Here is a 20,064-nt window from a genome sequence, read left to right as displayed (position 1 = left end):
AATAGTAATAATCTGATTGCTTCGTGCATCATATTCGACTGTCTTTGAGTGACACAAATTGATAGGAAATTCTTCAGATGTTGGTGTGGGTCTTCGATGTAAGACATGGAGAACAACCCTTTGTTCTGTAGCAAGTGCAGCCTGTTATTTGTAATTTAAAAAGTCTCCACTTGTATCGGAGGGATTGCAATTGCAGTTGCCAGACTGTCAGCAGTTTGTTGCGCCCAATCACATAGAGCAGCCTCCGGCACCAGGGGTGCTACCACTATGATGTTTTGGTCAACTTGATTATTTATATTGTTCCCGTTGACGTTCTCGACATCACCCATTTCAATTTGTTTGTTCTGTTTTAGTTGTTTGCCCTTCTTGTTAGCCTGATTCAATATCCTAGATGTTTTCTCGAGATCTGAGAGATATTCAAATAGTTCACTAGTTCTCAAGGAGCTTCTAGGCATGCACTTGAGGCACAGAAGAATTCAAACGTGAGAATTTCAATGGAAATATTTTTAGCACCACAGAAAATTAATTTAAACTAAAATCCTAGCAATTCTTTCAAGCTGTAAAAAATAACACCGTTAGTTCCTCGGCAACAACGCCAAAATTTGATCACTTTCAACTATACCTTATAAAAAGGACTAAGTGGTCGCTGCAAAAATAATGCGGTTCAAGAGTTCGGAGTCGAATCCCACAGGGAACTAACCTATTTGCTACAATTTTTCAGTATCACTAATGATAAGCTCAGACAACTTTCAAAGTTCAAAAATTGATTTTTGAATTAACAGAAATCACTTAACTAAGGAAAAATGACAATAAAAACTATCAATTAGCAAGAATGAGGTTGAATCAAAGATAACAGGATCTAGGGTTTACAATTTCCCCAATTGACGGATTAATTCCCGACAAGTTAGCTATAATCCTGTTGTAATACTCTCTAAAGATGATGAGTTCTTGTTTACCGCAATTATCTCTCGATCAATTAAGATAATTTACTAGAAGTATTCTCTCGAACTACTCTAGTTGACAATTCGTGCAACTCATAAATATCACGTCAAAGCTTCGTTATCTCTAATTCCGCTTTTAAATTCGAATAATTAGTCTCTTAACTTACTCGAAAGTGGCGTTGATCAACAAAAATATAATCAAGTATTCTTTCTCAAGCAACACAAGATAACTAGACATGATTAATCAAGGGCCCTTCAATTAACCACAAGAAATACATAGTTGAACAAATAAAGAGTAAAAATGGATAAATTATATCAAAACGCAATGAAGACTTCATCCAACAATTAGTTCCATCAACTCTAGATGACAGGTTTAGCTACTCATAATTGGGAATATAATCATAGTAATATCTAAAAGCATTAAACTACAAATTAAAGAAAAACAGAGAGAAAAACTCGAGTGATTCGTGTTTCCAAAGTATTTCGTAGCCTCTTGCCTCTCTAATAATGTCTAACCCTTCAAAAACTAACTTTAATAGGTGTTTATAGGGTAGGGGCCGAAGCATACATGTCCAAAACCAGTGAGGATTAAAATTTGCTCGGATAGCATCATCAGCGCGAGGCGCTGTCTGGGGCACCAATATTTCTGCGCGAGGCACTGTCTATGGCGTCAATGTTTCTACGTGAGGGTTGTGATAGGTCTATTAATCCTATTGACTTTGTAAATCACACTTTTTAATCTGAATTATCTATGATTGCTAGATAATGATCGCGATTGAGTTTAATCCTATTGACTTCGTAAATCACACCTATTAATCTGAATTATCTATAATTGCTTGTTGATTGGATCTTTTATATCAATGGTGCTCCTGCAGTACTATCCATCTATTCAAGATATATCGACACTATATTCATATGGAATTGAATCTATCGAGAATGAATAAAATATATCATTCAATTGAGCAAAACTATTAGGTATATCTCTATCCTAATCACGAAATTATTCCCCGAGACGCGCGTTCAGAAACATACTTTCTTTAATTCTTCTCTAATTGAAGGACAACTTCTCACACATAACATATATATTAAATAGAACTTAAGAGGTAGCCAAATAATTAAGTAGTTTAGCACAAAATTAAAGAAATAACCAAGAAAGATAATTCGTATGAACTAGGAGATAATAAAAAAACTTCAATATTCATGTCAACCACAACCTCCAAATTAGAGTTTTATCCACTAATTGTTATGTCAAATTTCATAAAAGGATTAAAATTATAAAGATACCAGAAAAAATGAAAGAAAAAGGAACTACGTGAATCTTTGCTCCTTCGGTGCTCTAATGTGTCTTGATGCCTCCAGAAGGTCGAACTCTTCTTAAATAGTTTAGAAACCCTTTTATACAAGTTAGAGACGTGTAGAACCAAAGAAACCTTCGCCAAGTCGCGGTACAAAACTTTCGGATCGGGCGCCACAGGAGGCCTGGTGCGCCAAGCTGGCGATGGCCTTCCCTGCGCTATTGTCTTCATCGCCATGGGCAACACATTGCGCTGGTCTAGGCGTTGGCTTGAGCCTACCCTTTGCCATGTCTATTACCAGTGCTACGGATGACGCATTGCGCTGGCCTAGGTGCTGTGATTTCTTTTTCCTTCGTTTTTGGCTTCAACTCGTGCTCATTCACTTTATTTTACTTTCACTCGACTCGTACGCATATAAACACCAAAAGTAAGCTCGATTCATATCAACACATGTTGACAACTCATTTTGGCCCTCCCTTTTTCTAATTAAATTTTTACGCTTATTGATCAACAATAATTTAATAAGGTGTTTTAAAATTATTATTCAAACTATTTATTTTTCTAGAAATATAAATAATAAAAATAAAATATAGTATTAATAATAGTTATTTAGATTAATTATATCCCTATAATTTTATAGTAATAATTTTATCTTAAATAATTACAATTATTTCACCTTTATTAATTTAATCAACCAATCGACTTCTATAATTTAATATATGAGTATTTTAATTATTTTGATTTTCTAACTATTTTTATGATATAAAATTATCTTATAATAGTTAATAATATATTCAGTAATTATACTTTATAATATTTTATTAGAATTAAATAATTTTAATTAATTTAGTTACAAAAAAGGGTTAAGAATTTAAACAAACTACATTTGCAATTAGTCATTTTTTTTTATTGAAGTGGCTATGGAGTTAGTTTTATTTTTCAGCCTATTTCTTCCAATACCCACTCAACTTGGCCCAAACACCAGGCCGAACATACCTGACCCGTCCAAGCCCACACTATCCTTTCCTATATGGCAATCCCGTATCGCCACGTCATCGCTCCAAAATCCCTCACAAAACAAACACAACGTACCAGGACCGTTGATTCGATCCATCAACGGTCCATATTAACTACAATTTCTCCTGTAATTCTAATTGTTCCAAGCTTTTTAATCTCAACTGTTGGATAAAAAATAATCCAATGACCCCCGTTTTATATCCAAATATCATTTTTCTTTTATGTTTATAAACTAAAATTCTGGGCCATGGATCTATTGATCCAACGGCCCACATCCACTCCTCACTTTTAATCCATCAGACCCGAGAGAAATTAAAAAATAACCAGATTTACAACTGGTCGTATAAAAATAGCCCAGTTTCAAAAGTAATCGAAATTTAGACACTTTTCATATAAAGATAAATCTGAGCGAAAATACTGTTCAAAACCCGAAAAATACGCCAGTATATTATACTGGAGTTTTAGCATAAGTATGCTTCAACTCGAGCATACCGATGGAGTTCCAACATAAATACACCAGAACTCCAGCATAATATACTAGAGTTCCAGCAAGTATAAATGTCCAGTATAATATACTGGAGTTTGGAGCACCGGTGCTTCAGTCTCCCGTATATAGGAGCCAGCAAAGTATACCGGTCCAGCATAATATAGTCAAGTTTTAATTGATTTTGTGTTTTTGAACGACAAATCCCAAAACTAGTCCATGCTATTTTTACATTAGACCCCCCCTCCAAACGCAAATCATTTCTTCTTATGACAGCAGCCCTCATTTCCTCTCTCTCTCATCCTCTCCAACTTCTGCCATCTCTGAACCTTACACAAATGTGTGCAAGAACAATGAAAGACAGCTGTGAGACCACCACCCTCCTATGAAGCCGTGAATCCAGCTGAAAATTCCTATTCTCATCATCTCCTGTCAAACCCCCAAACCCCGAACCCTTAGCTTCAAACATGAATACCACAGAACTCATCATTGCATCCTCCTCCATTCAAAATCGCCATTAAGGCGTTGCATGCAACCACATATTCAAAAGAATCTTGGCCTCAGCATGACAGTTGATGGCCTAGAGGTCAAACGCAAGAACCTCTGGAAAAAAGCTATGCCCGGAGGTCCAGAGGTCTCAAACAACTATTTTCTCCACCACTTAGAGGGTAAATCCCCACTCTTCTTTTTCTCCTCTGATTTCTATCATCCTTTGGTTTCGTCAAAAGATTTCTCATCAGTATTCATTATTTTTCCTTGTCTTCTACTGAATTTGAATCTTCAAATCAAAACCCTAAAGACCCAATCTTGGCTATAAACATCGGGCTTTAATGCTCTCACCAACACACACAACTTCAATCGAACATAGCAGTAAATGCACTACACTTTAGTTTCTTAAGTACTCAGTCGATTTGCCTAAACTTCTTTTCTTTCTTTTCGTTTTCGTTCGAGCTTAATCACTTGGAATTGGCTGTGGGTGCTGATTCTTAAATGGCTAAGGGTAATTACTTGATTTGCTGCCCTAAGGAAGATCAGTTACCTCCAATTTTATTTCAATAATCAGATTTTTCTTGTAGTTTTCTCATGTCGTTTCTACTTATCTATTTGTTGTTTCTTTGTTAACAATATGTCTGCTGGCTTATGTTATTATGTTTAGCCAGCATATGCTTCTTGTCGATAGTTGTATTTTGTTTCTCATGTTATTTTCTACTTAGCTAATCGATGTTCCCTGTTAACAATTGTGTTTATTTCCTATGTTGTCTATTCTATTTTTCATATTGTTTCATGTTTAACCACTTATGTTCTTTATTGTTAGTCGTTTAGATTCTCGCAATGTCCTGCTTAGTTGATTGATATTTCTCATTAGTAGTCGTGTTTGTTTGTCATGTTAGCATGGATATAAATGTGGAATATGTGATGAGATCTGTGTACCTAACTTAACGTGCTCTACTTTATGGCATAATAGTGATCCTGTTTCGTTTAGCTAAATACCTATCAACTTGAAGTCACATATCTGCTGTTCTCATTATTTTCTTGGCTGTTTGTTATTGTGAAAACTATGTTTAGAAGATCTTCATTAGCATGGGTTGAACACTGCCTGGTCTATTGGTTGGGTATTATTGGTCTAGGCTGTTTGATATTTTAACTAAATGCTATTTTCCTTCACTATACCCTATTATGTTATAGATCCCATGCCTATTGGATTCAACTTGGGATTAAGTTTGATTATTTTATCATGTTGAGTAGTTCTTACTATCACTTTGTTAGTATGATTTCTTGTGAGGTTAATTCTACTGTCTAAATGCTTAGCTTAGGCTACTTCATATGCAGTGAAGTTGTTGATCTCTCAACTATGTACCTATTTGCTATTGTGTGACTCCTCTGAGTTTGGTTTGGTGATCTGTAGCTTTAGTCTCTAGTGACTTAAACTTGTCTAAAATAACCATGCCTAATTATGTTCTTATGAGGCACAAGGCCCCCTGTTGAAACCCATATGAATGAATGTATGCTTGAATGGATGTCTTCTGCCAAATTCTCTTGATACCTTAGACAACCTATGATGACATTCATGACTTAAATATATCTTCGACATAGTAAGTATTCCTATAAGAATATATGGTTCCACTTTGTGTTTTTTTTATTATGATTGTTTGAAGCACTGCTTCTCATAAGGGATATGTAGATGTTATTGCATGATCTTTAGCTGATTTTGAGCCTTTGCAACCTCTTAAAATCTTGAGGTCCTATGTATGTTGATATAATCCTATATCATGTACCCTAATAGTGATCATTTACTACAGATTTTTTGAATTTGAAACATATGTTAATTCCCTGATTATCTATGCCATTTCACCTAACTAATTGCTTGATATTAGTCATTCAATTAGTCTAGTTATTTTGAGACTGTTGTGCTTCATTTAATTGAGTCCTAAAATCTATCACGCTTATATTACTTGTGACATTGCTTAAATGTTCTGTGTTGTTAGAAATATGATTGCTCCTTGGGTCTCCTTGGCCAAATTGTTTGTGTAAAGACTTAAGTCAAAAATTTATGTGTCAAACCTTTATGGAGGAACAAGGTTCAGTTGTCAATGGTTTCTATTGTGAGCTTGACTTCACTATTAAGGTGCTCCTCCCCGGCACAAGCACTGTTCGGGGTCCTAGAGACCCTCGTAAACTCTAAAGTGTCGGGGGTTCATATGGAGACTTTGTAGGTAAATATGGTTTATTCTAGCCAATGACCATTGGCCTTGACTAATCCATAGAGGGGTGTCACAAATAATTTAGCTTAGCCTTGTTCTGTAGATCATATTCATATTCTTCTTTCATGATTCTGTATATTACATCTCATATGCAAGTGCTAATAATTTTTCTTTTCTTCTTTTGCATGAACCATTAGGCCTATAGAGTTCATGGTGAACTCTGGCCTAAGACCATAGAGCTAAGGTGCCTACTCTTCCTATTGCGTCTTGTGCTAAAGCCCGATGCTGCTCAAAATCTAAATTTGGCCTGAACTATTGTTAGCCCAACACAAAGTCCACTCCTATCCCTTACTTTATATTGCTGCCGATATTAGCCTATTTTATCTTTATATGTTGTGTTTGTGGAATTAAAATTGATATTTTGTGATTTATAGTTGCTGTGGTTGTTTAGAAAATATCCTAGGGTAATAAAATCTCATAGGATAAAAGGTACCATGGCTTAGATAACTCATTACTTCATAAGGCTAGTGACTTTCAAAATTTGAATGTACCCCAACTATTTTGGTTCACCAGTTAGACTCTTTTCGTTTAGTTAATTTTTCTAACAAGTTTCATCTATTTTTAAGGCGTTTGCAGAGTCCAATCGGTTTAAGCGAAAAAGCATTTTTGGAAAAGTCTCCAAATGAGTCACTTAGACAAAATTCGATGGCTAAATTATTTTGGAAAGAGTAGCAATTTTACAATGCAAGCCAAACCCGAAATTCACAAAGATGAGTAATTGTTTTGGAAAACCAAAATGATTTATATCAAATGAGTCTTCAAAGATGGTCAAGGTACAAATCAATTTAACATCTCTTTGGATATAGAAAAGGATTGAATATTAACACATACTTGCATTTTTGTAACAAATCCTCGTTTTTCAAATGAGTCACAACATTGTTTAGAAACCAAACATTTTCTTTTCTTAATACGTGGACCCATTTTTGAGCAAATACTTTATCACTTTAGGTAATTTTTCACATAGACCCACTTAGTAACTTTTAAATAAACTAGGATATAAATAATTCTTGTCCCCACATCTAACCCAAGTTTAAGGAACTCTACGGGATGCCTAACACCTTCCCCTTAGAATAATTAGAAATCTTACCCGGATTCTCATTGGTTTAGTGGACCATTAAGATAATGATCTTTATAGAATTATAGGTATCCTAGTATAACTTTAAATATCAGGTGGCGACTCTTCATTACTAGAAAACGAATTTATTGGAACGGTTTTTGGGCAGCGGTTTTGTAACTGTTACAGTAGATCATATTTTGGAATGGTTTTAACCGTCCCAATAGAGTCAAAAGGCTTCTGGCACACTTCTGAACAATAACCGTTCCAATAGTTTAGTAATCGTCACCATAAGTAAAGATATGGAGATGGTTTTGATATGCGATACAATAGGGTTGTTTGTGGGAACGATTTTGTGAAAAAAAGAAGCTATAGGAACGGTTTCATTTCCCTCCTTACTTTCCCTCCTAGGTATTTATTAAAAAACAAAAATAGTGGACCCCACTAATATTTTAATAACTCTAAAATGTAAAACTAACCTAGAACACATCGATTTCAATCGGACTCCCCCAAAATCTCAAACACCCCTTAGCTTTCTCTGTTCTTCAACCTAGAACACACCGACGAACTCTGTCGACCAGCTCCGGTGAAGGACGATAATTTCCGGTGAAGGACGACCATTATCGCTAACATACCACAATCTCCGAGGTAGACTTTCGGTTTTTTACCCTGTTCGATGTTTGCTATTACTGTTCGATTTTCGCTTTCTTCTTCCCTAGTATAAAAAATTATTTCATTGTTCTTTCTATTTTCTTTTTTTGGTAATATTTCTGATAAACCCATTATTTTGCTTTTGTTTTGTCTGTATTATGCGATATATTTTGTGATTTTTAGTTAGCGAAATTGGGGGATTTATTTGTTAGGTTTTGATTTTGTGTTAGAAACCATGAGATTTGATGTTTGCTATCGATGTTCGATGATAGTATGATGCCATAGTGAATGCTCCCTATTCAAGTGTTGATCAGAATGGAGGAAGAGTTTCATGATATGGTTTGGAGTTAGTATCATAATTTACATGGCTGAAAAGTTTATCAACACTACACTGTGTTCTATTCATTCTCGTAAAATATTGAGTTATTTGTTAACAAAGCTGCTGGAACAAGGTCGAAATTCCAGTTATTATGAGATGTTAAATTAATCTTGCTGTGAAGTGATACCATCCTAAGTGTATATAATATTTCTCCTCTCTCTAAGGAGTAATTTCTGAAGTTGGATTTTAAGTTCATACGGGAAGATTTTGCGAGGGAAGGGATTTTAGAATTCTGCCATCTATTTTCCGTTTTAATTGGCTTTGGACTTCTCTCTTACTAAAAGTTTGTTACAATTTTGTTCTCTATAATTTTTTGGCCAAGTTATTTAGTCTGGACTTTTCCTGAGTAATTTTTCATTAGGTGGGTATATAGTCATTTAGCAGTTATGATTTTAAATGAACTATAAGATGATTGGCTCGAGATGCTAGGGCAGTTGGCTTGGCTTATACAAAATGTGTATTTATTATTTAAGATTTGAAATCACAATCTTTGTAATGTTGGTCATGAGAAGTAAATGATAATTCAGTTTGGAATCATTATGGCAATACCTTGTAACCATAATCAGCTTGTTGGACCTTTTGCATGGGCGAATTGCTCGTAAAGAAAACACCTGTTGAAACTACCACGACAAAGTTTGGTTTCTTTTATTTCACTCGATACGAGTATTCTGAAGTTTATTTGGCTTATTTACTGCTGCCCAAGCTCCGTTCGTTTATCGGTATTTAGATTTATGGTTTTCTTAATAATTCGGAGCTTCGCAAATTGGTCAGTTTCTCGTCGATACTGTTTTTAGCTTCCTATGTGTTAGTTATATGTAAAGTAGTAGCGTTCGATGCCATTTCTTAGTTTCTTGTGTGGTAGTCGTATGTAGAGTAGTTGATTTAAATATTTATGCTGCTTGAATGCTATATTAATCTTGAAAGCTCTTAAAAGTCTCATGTTTAAAGCAGTGTTATTAAAAGCGAGCGCTTCTCGCTTAAAGCGCAAAATCAAGGCGAGGTGAGGGGTCTACGCTTTTCTGCCCTGAAGCAGGTAAATTTCTCTTCTTCTGCTTCTTCTCTTTTTTCTCCTCTTCCCCTTCTGATTTCTCTGCTATTGTTCGACTCCTCTCATCTTTTCTCTTTCCTTTCTATTTTTGTTAGTTGTTCTTTTCTATCCTGCCTTGTTTCTCTTTTAACTGGTATAACCTCAGTTTTATTATAGTAATTTTTTCTACACATTTCATCTAGAAGCAAAGATGAAGTCCATCTATGTCACCTAGAAAAGGGATTATATAAAACCACTTTTAAGTATTGATTGCTAAAATTGCCTCCCGGTCCCAACTCCAAAGGGTCCCTGTTAATAACTCTGCATAGATGGTCTAGTAGTCACATGAAGTATGAGGATGGAGCTCCTTATTTCATTCTGGAATCTAATGGCTGCAGGTGGATGGTCACTTTTTTAACTGTATGCAGTTTAAGTATAATTGAAGTATGAACTAACCAGATGGTGCACGTTACATTCTGTTTCTACCATTCTCTTTTAGTTGGATTGTGCTTTTTTTCACTTTCCCAAATTTTAGCAAGTACTTGTCTTGTTAAATACTCTAACAGTATTCACTTCAAGTGAAATTTAAGAGTGTCTTGTTAAATACTCTAACAGTGTTCACTTCAGGGTATCTAGATAGTCCCGAGAGTGGTCATTGTTGAAAATTCTGAAGATAAATATTAGAAAGAAACAGAAGTACTTATCTGCCTAAATGAAATTTTCTGATATCCTTGGAAGTGAACTCAGATTTCATGGCATTCACTTGTGGATGATCTCTTTTGGCAGATTTCATGAAATTTGCCTAACCCTTTAATCTATATCTGGATAAGTAGTTTCTTAAGAATGCAAAAGGATTGCATTTGATTGATGTGTGACTTGGGTATTTAAATAACATAATCTTGAATTGAGCATCATAGAAATAACGTGCTTAGGGAAGAACATCTTTTATTTAATTTAGTCCTTTCATGCCTACTGTAACTAGTTATTTCGCTTTTCTATTAGCGACTTTAACTAGAACCTCAACTCTATTTATTGGTCTGAGCAAAGATCTTATTCCTATTCTTTCTTTTTATCTGATTTTTCATATTAAAAATATAAAATTCAATTTTTCTGGTTGTTTTGGTGTCATGTAGGATAAAACCAATTTAATGGATAATAGAGATAAAAGGTGGATGGGCCTTCGTAGGTCAACTGACGAGTACATACAAGGAGTGAATGAATTTCTAGATAAGGCATTTGAACGAGCTTCCCAAGGAAATGAAATATTATGTCCTTGCAAAGAGTGCGCTAATTGTTTTTGGCATTATAGAAATGTGGTGGAGGATCACTTGATCATTAATGGGTTTGTTCATGGATACACCAAATGGGTTTTCCACGGGGAAGGGTTTTCCTCGAGAAAAACTCGATGCCCAAGCAATAATGATGAAGGTTCCGACATACATGATAATATTGATGTACTACTTCATGATACATTTCGAAACGTCGATGATAATTTGTTACATGGAGTGAGTGAGGGACCATCTGAAGATGCAAAAAGATTCTTTAAATTAGTGGAAGAAGGGAGACAAGAATTATATCCAGGATGTGAGAATTTCTCCAAACTAGGCTTTACGATTCGATTGTACTTGTTTAAGTGCATTCATGGGTTGAGTAATGTGGCATTCTCTGACTTGTTGGAGTTGTTAAAAGAGGCCTTTCCATTTGCTCAGCTACCCAAGTCTTTCTACCAGGCAACAAGCATGCTAAAAGATTTGGGTCTTGATTATGAAAAAATACATGCATGTCCTAATGATTGCATGTTATTTTGGAATGACAATGTAAATGCTGATACTTGTTCTGTGTGTGGGTCTTCTAGATGGAAGAATGTTGTTAATGTCTTGACTAATAAAAAGTCCAAAACCCCTACAAAGGTTTTGAGGTACTTTCCCTTAAGCCTAGGCTTCAGAGGATATTCATGTGTCCGGAAACAGCTGCAGCTATGAGATGGCATGCCACTGAACGACCCAATGATGGAAATATAAGACATCCTGCTGATGGTGATGCTTGGAAGGATTTCGACTCCTTGCACCCTGAATTCTCTAGCGACCCTCGTAATGTTAGATTGGGTCTTTCAAGTGATGGTTTCAACCCATTTCGAACAATGAGCATTTCTCATAGCATGTGGCCTGTTATGTTAATGAATTATAATCTGTCGCCTTGGATTTGCATGAAGCCAGAGTATATAATGTTGTCAATGATCATCCCAGGTCCATCATCTCCGGGAAATGATATTGATGTGTACCTACAATCACTAATTGCTGAATTGAAGGAACTATGGGAATTTGGGGTCGAAACATTTGATACTGAATCTAACCAGACGTTTCAACTGCGTGCAGCCTTAATGTGGACTATTAGTGATTTTCCTGCACTAGTAATGCTTTCTGGATGGAGCACAAAGGGGAAATTTGCATGCCCTACTTGTAATTATGGCACATGCTCTCAATATCTCAAGCATAGTCGTAAGATGTGCTACATGGGTCATCGGGCATTTTTGCCTCCTGAACATCCATTTCGAAAAGATAATAAATCATTTGATGGTGACGAGGATCATAGACTTGCACCTACTCCCTTGTCGGGCATAAAAGTGCTCGAAGAGCTGCGTGAATTCAAGAATATCTTTGGAAAGGGTAAAAAGAAAAGGTCTCGGGATAATAAGGGTCCATGGAAGAAAAGATCCATCTTCTTTGAATTACCATATTGGGAAACTAACAAATTGAGGCACAATCTTGATCCAATGCACGTTGAAAAGAATATATGTGATAGTATTCTTGGGACATTATTGGAGATAGATGGAAAGTCAAAAGATCATGTAAATTCTCGCTATGATTTGCAAGAAATGGGAATACGAAAAGTGCTTCAACCAATAAAAGATGTTGTAAGTTGAACAATTGCTTTGGCTAAAGCTTGTTTCTACATGAATCCAGAAGAGAAGAGACGATTTTGCACCGTCTTTAAAGATGCCAAATTACCAAAAGGGTGTGCCTCTAATATATCACGTTGTGTGCATGAGAAAGAGATGAAAATATCCGGGTACAAGAGTCATGATGCTCATTTTATAATGCATTACTTGCTCCAAATTGCTGTTAGAAAGTCGTTACCCAAGAATGTTTCTTTGGCATTGATTAGGTTGGGTAACTTCTTTAAAGCCATATGTGCTAAGGTTATAAGGCGAGAGGATCTTGATAGATTGCAGACAGAAATTAATGATATTATATGTGAGCTTGAAACGATTTTCACTCCAACCTATTTTGATATAATGCCTCATTTGCCTATTCATTTAGTAAGTGAAATTAAGCTTGGGGGTCCAACTCATTGTCGCTGGATGTACTCAACTGAATGAAACTTGTGCAAGTATAAGGCGTTTGTTCGTAATCGAACTCATCCAGAGGCGTCAATTGCAGAGGGTTTTCTAGCGGAAGAGTGCTTGACCTTTTGTTCGCGATACCTACATGATGGGGTGAAGACAAGATTCAGTAGGTACCAAACTGAGGATGATGGGGACATTGAGGGAGCAGATTTGTCACCTATATTTCGTAAAATAGGCCATCTAATTGGAAGTAAGAATAAGAGAAAAGGAAAGATTTTTACCATGGATTTGCAGTTATGTTTTGAGGCACATAGATATGCTCTATTCAATACTGGAGATGAACAAGTGGAGGTGTTTATCATGTAAGATAAAATATATTACCATCACTTATATTATAAGCTTAATTTATTTTATGTTTTATGATTTTTAAATTAAATTCATATTGGTCTAATGATTAAATTTGAAACATATGGCTTGCAGGAAACATAAGAATTTAATTGATAATTGTACTAGATCAAATGCATGGGTAAGAGCAAGAAATCATAGTCAGAACTTCGCCGATTGGTTTAAAGAAAAAGTTAAAAGCATTGATGTGCCTAATCATTTGAGATGGCTAGCTAAAGGGCCTAATACATTGGCCAAACGATATACTGGATATTTTATTAATGGTTACTTATTTCATACAATGACCCGGGATGCCTCGTTGAAGACTCAGAATAGTGGTGTGACTTTGTCAGCCACAACGGATAGTTTTGCTAGTGCTAGGGACCAAAATCCTATTGATGGAGAGGTTCTCTACTATGGAGCTATTCAGGATATCATTGAGATTGATTATTGGGGCCGCTTTAGTGTTGTACTATTTAGATGTGATAGGTTTCGTAATGAAGTCGATGAATATGGGTTAACTCGGGTATACTTTAACAGAGTATGTAGTACTGATGACTCTTTTGTATTGGCATCTCAAGTAAATCAAGTTTTTTATGTGGAGGATCCAATTGAGAAAGATGTTTACTATGCCAGGAATAACGTTCCTGTTGATTTGTATGATTTGGAGGAAGAGAATATTCCTAATGTTGGGGAGACATTTTGGAGGGAACCTAATGATGACGCCGGTCCATCAACTAGATTAGCCGATATTGATGTTAGATGGTCGAGAGAAGATGTGCCTCTTGCTGTCATTGATATTCCAGTGGATGTACAACATTCAGAAGATACAATCATGGAAGAATCAGAAGAGGAGGATGACTTCGATGATACGGATTGGAATTGGATGGAGGCTGATGATTGAAGAAGGAACTTCTGATTTTTATTTGTATTTGTAGGAGTAAGGTCTGCGTACCAAGTCTTAATTGTTGTTGTTGTTGTTGGTAGAGAAGGAAAAAAATGCAATTTTTAGTATTATTTCAGTAGTGCCCAGTCTTAATTTGGTCTTAATTTGGTCTGCTTAATGTGCATATCTGAATTTCCTTGAGTTTTAGTTGGCTTTTGGCTATACATGAAGGATGATGATATAACACATGCATGTATTTGTGGTTGTTTCGTTTTAATAAGCTTCAAGATCATTCCATTATTTTAGTTTGTATCAGTTCCTTGTATATTAAGCTTGTGTTTGCCGGTTAATATAGCAGTCATATATACCATCTTTACTTGTTTAAATGTCTTTGTATGCAATGTTTAGTCTTTTTACTGTGCTAAAGCTACTAAATGGTGTAAGTAGTCTGGGAGCATGAACAATTTTCAAGATTGAGAGTCACTGCAGCAATACTATCTGAACTTTTTGCTGCACCTGAATTACTGGAAAGCATAGGAGGCTGATAACAGGTTGCGGCTTAGCTTCTAATACCTCTTTGTTCTATTGTAGTAACTTCATATATGTACACATACTAGTTAGTGCTTTTGGTTGATTGTTTTTCAACATTCTGTTATGCTTTTTTCTATCTTTTTTTGGAATTTTAATTTTTTAATGTTGCAAAGTTCTGAAGCTCGATTTGCACTCCTTTGGCCATTTGTCTTTGAATTGCTTTTTGATGTAAAAAACAGAGCTCTGCTGTGTTAAGAAATCAGTTGTTGACTGTTGTTAAGACAGAGATTAGTGTTGTTTACAGCAGTGTTTTGCAAATCTGGACAGTGTTTTTTTTTTTTTTTTTTTTGCAAATCTGGACAGTTTTTTTTTTTTTTTTTTTTTTTGCAAATCTGGACAGTGTTTTTTACAGCAGTGTTTTCTTTTGCAAATCTGGACAGTTTTGGACAGTGTTGTTTACGGCAGTGTTTTTTTTTTTGCAAATCTGAATAGTTTTGGACAGTGCTGGACAGTTTTTTGGCTTAGTCTGCACAACAGTGTTTCGTTTTGTTAATTCCAAGGTTGTTGGTTCATGAGCATGTGATTTAATCTGTGGTTTCCACAATTTGTTCCTATCTGAACAGTAACAAGTCCTCCTTATACGAGCTATCGGATGCTTACTGGGGTGATTTAGAGGTCAAAACTGTGGCTGTTGAAATGGAAAATAGCCTGATGGCCTCTTCTTTGCAAGTTCTGCCTTCTGCACTCTTTAGAAACACTAGACTGTAGAGTAGGAGGACCACATACTGTCACACCAATATCTACACTTCCCCAACTCTTTGCATGTGATCCAAATATCTCTGCAGAAAAAGAAGTTAAAATACATTGTCATGAAAATATAGTAGTACACATTGCAATGTTTCTCCAAATGTACCATGGAAATCTGGTCATTCACCATATCGGATTATATTAACAGATCGAGCCTCTTCCAGATTCTTGTGTAAAGAGGCCTCAAAATTCTGCTGCAGGATGTCGACCTTCTTTATGCTGTCCTCTGGTTCCTCCTTCAGTGAGGTTTTCCTTTCCCAAAGATGCCATAAAGCGATCACGAGACTCCCAAATATAACAACACTTGCAACCATGCATCCAATCAACAAAAGCCCCTTGTACCACCGGTAATATATGTTGTGTGGAATTATGTGGAAAAAGAAGTTGACAGCCCCTTATTTATCTTTGACAGGTGAATAAGAAAAGAGGAAACTCATAAGAAAAGGTCTACTGTGAAGGTAAAGGTAATAGTCTGATCCTTTGAATTCAACTGTCGTCTTTTATATAATACCTGTTAGCGCTAATTTAATTTGTATTCTTCATCAGGTTCTGATAAATATGAATCAAGAAAGACCTTCAAAAGCCAAAAGAAAGACAAACGCGGCATACATAAAAGCTGGAACAATGACATCTTTGGCAAACCAAATGAGGAGTTCGTTTAGCCAAAAATATGTTGTTCCTGCACGTCCATCTAATAAAGAGCGTCCGAATATCATTGAAGAGAATCAGCTAATACCCCAATATCCAGAAGTAGCAGCCAATGTACACATTAGATCAACCACTCCTGCAACACAAGTAGTAGAGGAACAAGTAGAGGAACGAGTTCAGTTGGATTCGACAATTCCTATCACAAATGAACAATGTGAGGAACAAGGTAAGACCGTATAGACTTTATCTAAAATGCTTACATCCTATTTCAGTCATACACAATGTATCAACAATAGTAATTTGGTGGTTTTCTTTGGTTTGTATGGTTGTAGGCCCTTCCATTCAAAGGAGAAACAGAGGTCGAACAAAGATGAAAAGTGTACATGGACAGCAATAGCGTAAATTGATTTTACTTAACTACTTAAATCAACCTGTTGGTCCTACTGAAGCTGTTGTGCTAGAGTTTGGAAGCTTCCTCGGCATATTGGCAAGGAATGCGACTCTATGTCCTCTTGATATTTTGGATTGGAGGAAGATGGACACAAAATAGGATATATGGGAATATACCAAGGTCTGAAGATCTTCATTTTCAATTTTTAGTTGAACATCTTTCATATTTTCTGCATTAACAGATTTGACACCAATTGTAGGATAAATATGATATTCCTGAAGCTGGAAAAAAATATACTTTGGAAACAGTCCAAGCTGCCTGGAGAAAGCACAAGAGTAGATTGAAAAAAGTTCACTTTGACGCCTATCAAAATGATGAAACTCGAATGAAAAATGTCCCTGAAGATGTTCCAGCTTCTCAGTTTAAGGAACTCCTTAGGTATTGGAACTCTGAAAAACTCGAGGTAAGTCTAGTTCTTTCTACTTGTTCTTATTCTTCTTCTAGAACTTCTTCCTCCTCCTCCTCCCGGAGATATTTCCTCCACTTCTGTCTTCTTCTTCTTAAAAATGTGATCTTGACCAAATACGAGCCTATGTAACAATGAGCCTCTGGGGAAAGCTGCTTCAGCAGCTTAAGAAGATGTGAACATGAAATTGAATATCACATGAAAGTCAAATATTATGAAACATTAAATTAATATAAGATCTTGAATTTTGAAATTGGTAGACAGCATTGTTAATGTGTCATATTGTTGCGACAAATCAAAGGGAGGAGGCATTTTGGAGTGCAATGACATGTAAACTTAATTATGATCCTAGGAATATATTTTAATTGTTTGTACAGAATTGCAATGTTGGCACCATCATGCCTTAAACATGTTGTAATTATTGCCATTATTTTTTCCGTTGGTACTTAGTTTTATTTTAAAGCTCATACGTACTTTGAAAGCATATTTGTTGTGATTTTCCTTGTGACAAATATATTTCTCATTACACATGGTTGGTATTTTATGCCTTCTTTCATTGATCTAAGTGCTGTTTCTGGAGTCTTACACAGTGATGGTGTTCTATTCCTTCTGTTGTTGGTCCAACTGCAATTTGACATGTGCTTATGCTCATATCTATTATCTCTATAGCATTTCAGCAATTCCTTTATGTGCTCTTCTTAAAACTGTACTGTATTTGATGCGGCGTATCTGTTATCTTCATCAATTGGGTTCTTAAGACACTGCTTATTATATAGAGCTGCTGATTTTACAGAAACTTCTAAATGTGAAAAGTCTGGCCCATACGGACTGCATATTTTGTTTTATTATGTGCTTCTGTGAATTGCTCTAGTTACTTGATCTCATCTTTATCTGTCTATATTTTCTCTTCTATTGTGTTTACTGTATACTTCTCAAGTTGTACTTGTAAGTTGTTATTTGGTGCTTCTTTCTTCCTGCAGAAAATGTCCAAAACTAATATTGAGAACCAGAAAAAGTTGAAGGATCCTCACACTGCTGGAAAAAGAAGTTTTGCTTTAGTTCGCTCTAAGTTAGTGTGTAACTAGCAAATCATGAAAAAATATTTCTCAGTTTTGGCTCATGTTTAGTTTATGGCAGATCACCAGGAATACTAACGCACTTCCATGTGACTAGGAAAATGATAAGGAAACTTCGGATCCTTGAACACCAAAGGAAGTCTTTGTAGCTACAAGAAAAAGGAAAGTTGGACGATCATACATGTGCTCGGATGAAGACACAGCTAGTAAAATTGTGCGAATTATACTTAACTATTGTTATACCGAGATCAATCGTATATTTCTGTTAGTTTACTTGTTATTTACTTGAATTCTATATTTTTGAATTTGCTTTGTAGGCTGAAATGGAGGATATAGAAGCACAACAAACTGAAAATGGCAACGAGTTCGTAGAGGCATTTGTAGTTGTCATGGAACCTGAACATCCAGGGCGTTTGAGGTTGTATGGACAGGGGTTACAAGAACTTCTTTGAGAGGGAAAGTAGGATGTTCTGAACACTCTTCAAATTCCAAAAATTGTTTGCAAAAAATGGAGGAGAAAATATAGAGAATGGAAGAAAAAATTGAGGAACAAAAGGCAACTATTCGTCAAGAAGTTGTTGCGGATGTTCTTGCACGACTTCAACGTTCAGGAATTAATATTGATGCTAACATTATTCTAGCGGCATTGGGTGATAATTCACCAAGAGAAGTTTCATCTTCACAACAAACAACTTTGCAACCAATTCATTGTCCATCTACTGGTAGCATCAAAGAAGGCCAGCTCATTACAGGTATTAACTCATTGACAATTTAATAATTTTTGTGAGTTTCTGACGCCTTAGGTTGTTGAAATAATCTGTTCATGTAGTAATCTCTGGAGAGTTGAATTCTATCATTTGTCTATTGCTGATTCTGGACTTTTGGGCAGATTGTTTTATGTGTCACTTAACATAGTGAAGTGACCTTTGGTTGCTGTATCTGTACGCATTATGTCAGTTAGCATGTGCGTTTGTGTTCCTTCATTTTCAATTGTCAAATGTTAGATTCTGCAGTGTAAGTTGACAGGAGCTAGAGTGTTCCTTCGTTATTTTGGTCTGCTGTTGGAATTGAGTTGCTTTGAAATAGAGTTGAGGCTTTGAATACTAATGTCATTTGAAAATGTAAAACCTTTTAGTTGTCTTATGAAAATATTGGAAGTTAGAAAATATTTAGCTTCTTGTTTGACATTCAGGCTTTGAATCAATTACTTTGTGATTCAAACATCTTAAAATTTTCTTTGTTTAATCATTTATTGATCGTCATTTGTAGGTACGATTGCAGATGAAAGCAGTGATGAAGACCTTACGTGAGTGTTGTTGATCGTTGTTAGACTTTCTCATTATGTTCTAGGATATTTTAGTTTAGAACTTTTTGTACGCAAACTCATCTATTTCAACTTAGATATTGTTGATCAAACAATGTATTCATATTTTGTTTTTGTATATGGATAATGCTAGTTTGATATTTCAATGTTATTTTGTAGACCATATAACCGTTGCAATAGACCATATAACCGTTGCAATAGACCATATAACCGTTGCAATAGACCATATAACCGTTGCAATAGACCTAGCAAACAATAATAGCAGCCCCTAATAACTGTTACAATAGACTATAGATAATTGTTGCAATAGATCACAAAAACCATTACAATATATTATAAAAATCGTTGCGATAGTCGTAAAATATCGTTCGCACAAATATATCAGAACCATTTTATAACTGTCCCAACAAAATAAAAAACCGTTACACAGATTGATGTAACAGTTTCATAACTGTTACAATATCAATATACGGGGACGATTTTGTAACTATTTCACGTTCTAATAGACCTATGGTAACAGCAAATCCGGGAACGAGTGCTAAATCGTCCCAGTATCTCTATAGGGTCGGTTAGTGTATTTATTGCAACGGTTTTA

The 20,064-nt window shown here is 35.6% G+C and overlaps 2 protein-coding genes across 7 annotated transcripts; both read left to right on the top strand.

The window, feature by feature from the left end:
- The first annotated feature begins 3,946 nt into the window (after positions 1-3,946).
- On the top strand, positions 3,947-14,780 carry LOC142161614 (uncharacterized). 3 transcript variants are annotated; one of them, XM_075233049.1, is made up of 5 exons: positions 3,947-4,405; positions 6,637-8,201; positions 9,535-9,616; positions 10,744-13,318; positions 13,437-14,427. In XM_075233049.1, the coding sequence occupies exons 4-5, from the start codon at positions 13,239-13,241 to the stop codon at positions 14,242-14,244; spliced, it is 888 nt and encodes a 295-aa protein (XP_075089150.1). In that variant the 5' UTR covers positions 3,947-4,405; positions 6,637-8,201; positions 9,535-9,616; positions 10,744-13,238; the 3' UTR covers positions 14,245-14,427. The 3 variants fall into 3 exon arrangements, 2 of the variants coding, with proteins under 2 accessions (XP_075089150.1, XP_075089149.1); XR_012700158.1 differs by lacking the exons at positions 10,744-13,318; positions 13,437-14,427 and adding an exon at positions 14,674-14,780; XM_075233048.1 differs by lacking the exon at positions 13,437-14,427 and having other exon boundaries at positions 10,744-13,295.
- Positions 14,651-19,615, top strand: LOC107774480 (uncharacterized). Of its 4 annotated transcripts, XR_012700160.1 has the most exons (8): positions 14,651-14,777; positions 15,977-16,028; positions 16,111-16,438; positions 16,545-16,783; positions 16,863-17,066; positions 18,243-18,359; positions 18,463-18,897; positions 19,415-19,615. XR_012700160.1 is itself a non-coding variant. In XM_075233050.1 (7 exons), exons 6-7 carry the CDS (start codon positions 18,675-18,677, stop codon positions 19,453-19,455), a joined length of 264 nt encoding a protein of 87 aa, XP_075089151.1. In that variant the 5' UTR covers positions 14,830-16,028; positions 16,111-16,438; positions 16,545-16,783; positions 16,863-17,066; positions 18,243-18,359; positions 18,463-18,674; the 3' UTR covers positions 19,456-19,615. The 4 variants fall into 4 exon arrangements, 1 of the variants encoding a protein (XP_075089151.1); XM_075233050.1 differs by lacking the exon at positions 14,651-14,777 and having other exon boundaries at positions 14,830-16,028; XR_012700159.1 differs by lacking the exon at positions 14,651-14,777 and having other exon boundaries at positions 14,832-16,028.
- Positions 19,616-20,064: the final 449 nt, after the last annotated feature.

Source organism: Nicotiana tabacum, chromosome 16 (genome assembly GCF_000715075.1).
Source record: "Nicotiana tabacum cultivar K326 chromosome 16, ASM71507v2, whole genome shotgun sequence".
Classification (NCBI taxonomy): Eukaryota; Viridiplantae; Streptophyta; class Magnoliopsida; order Solanales; family Solanaceae; genus Nicotiana; species Nicotiana tabacum.
Note: the sequence above shows the minus strand (reverse complement) of the source record. Positions and strands in the feature narration are given on the sequence as shown.

Bases quoted from the DNA above. Each gene is read 5' to 3' on its own strand.
- LOC142161614 (XM_075233048.1), top strand. From the start codon at position 11,565: ATGTGTCCGGAAACAGCTGCAGCTATGAGATGGCATGCCACTGAACGA.
- LOC107774480 (XM_075233050.1), top strand. From the start codon at position 18,675: ATGGAAGAAAAAATTGAGGAACAAAAGGCAACTATTCGTCAAGAAGTT. The intron at 18,898-19,414 runs GTATTAACTCAT...CGTCATTTGTAG, and splicing joins AGAAGGCCAGCTCATTACAG to GTACGATTGCAGATGAAAGC.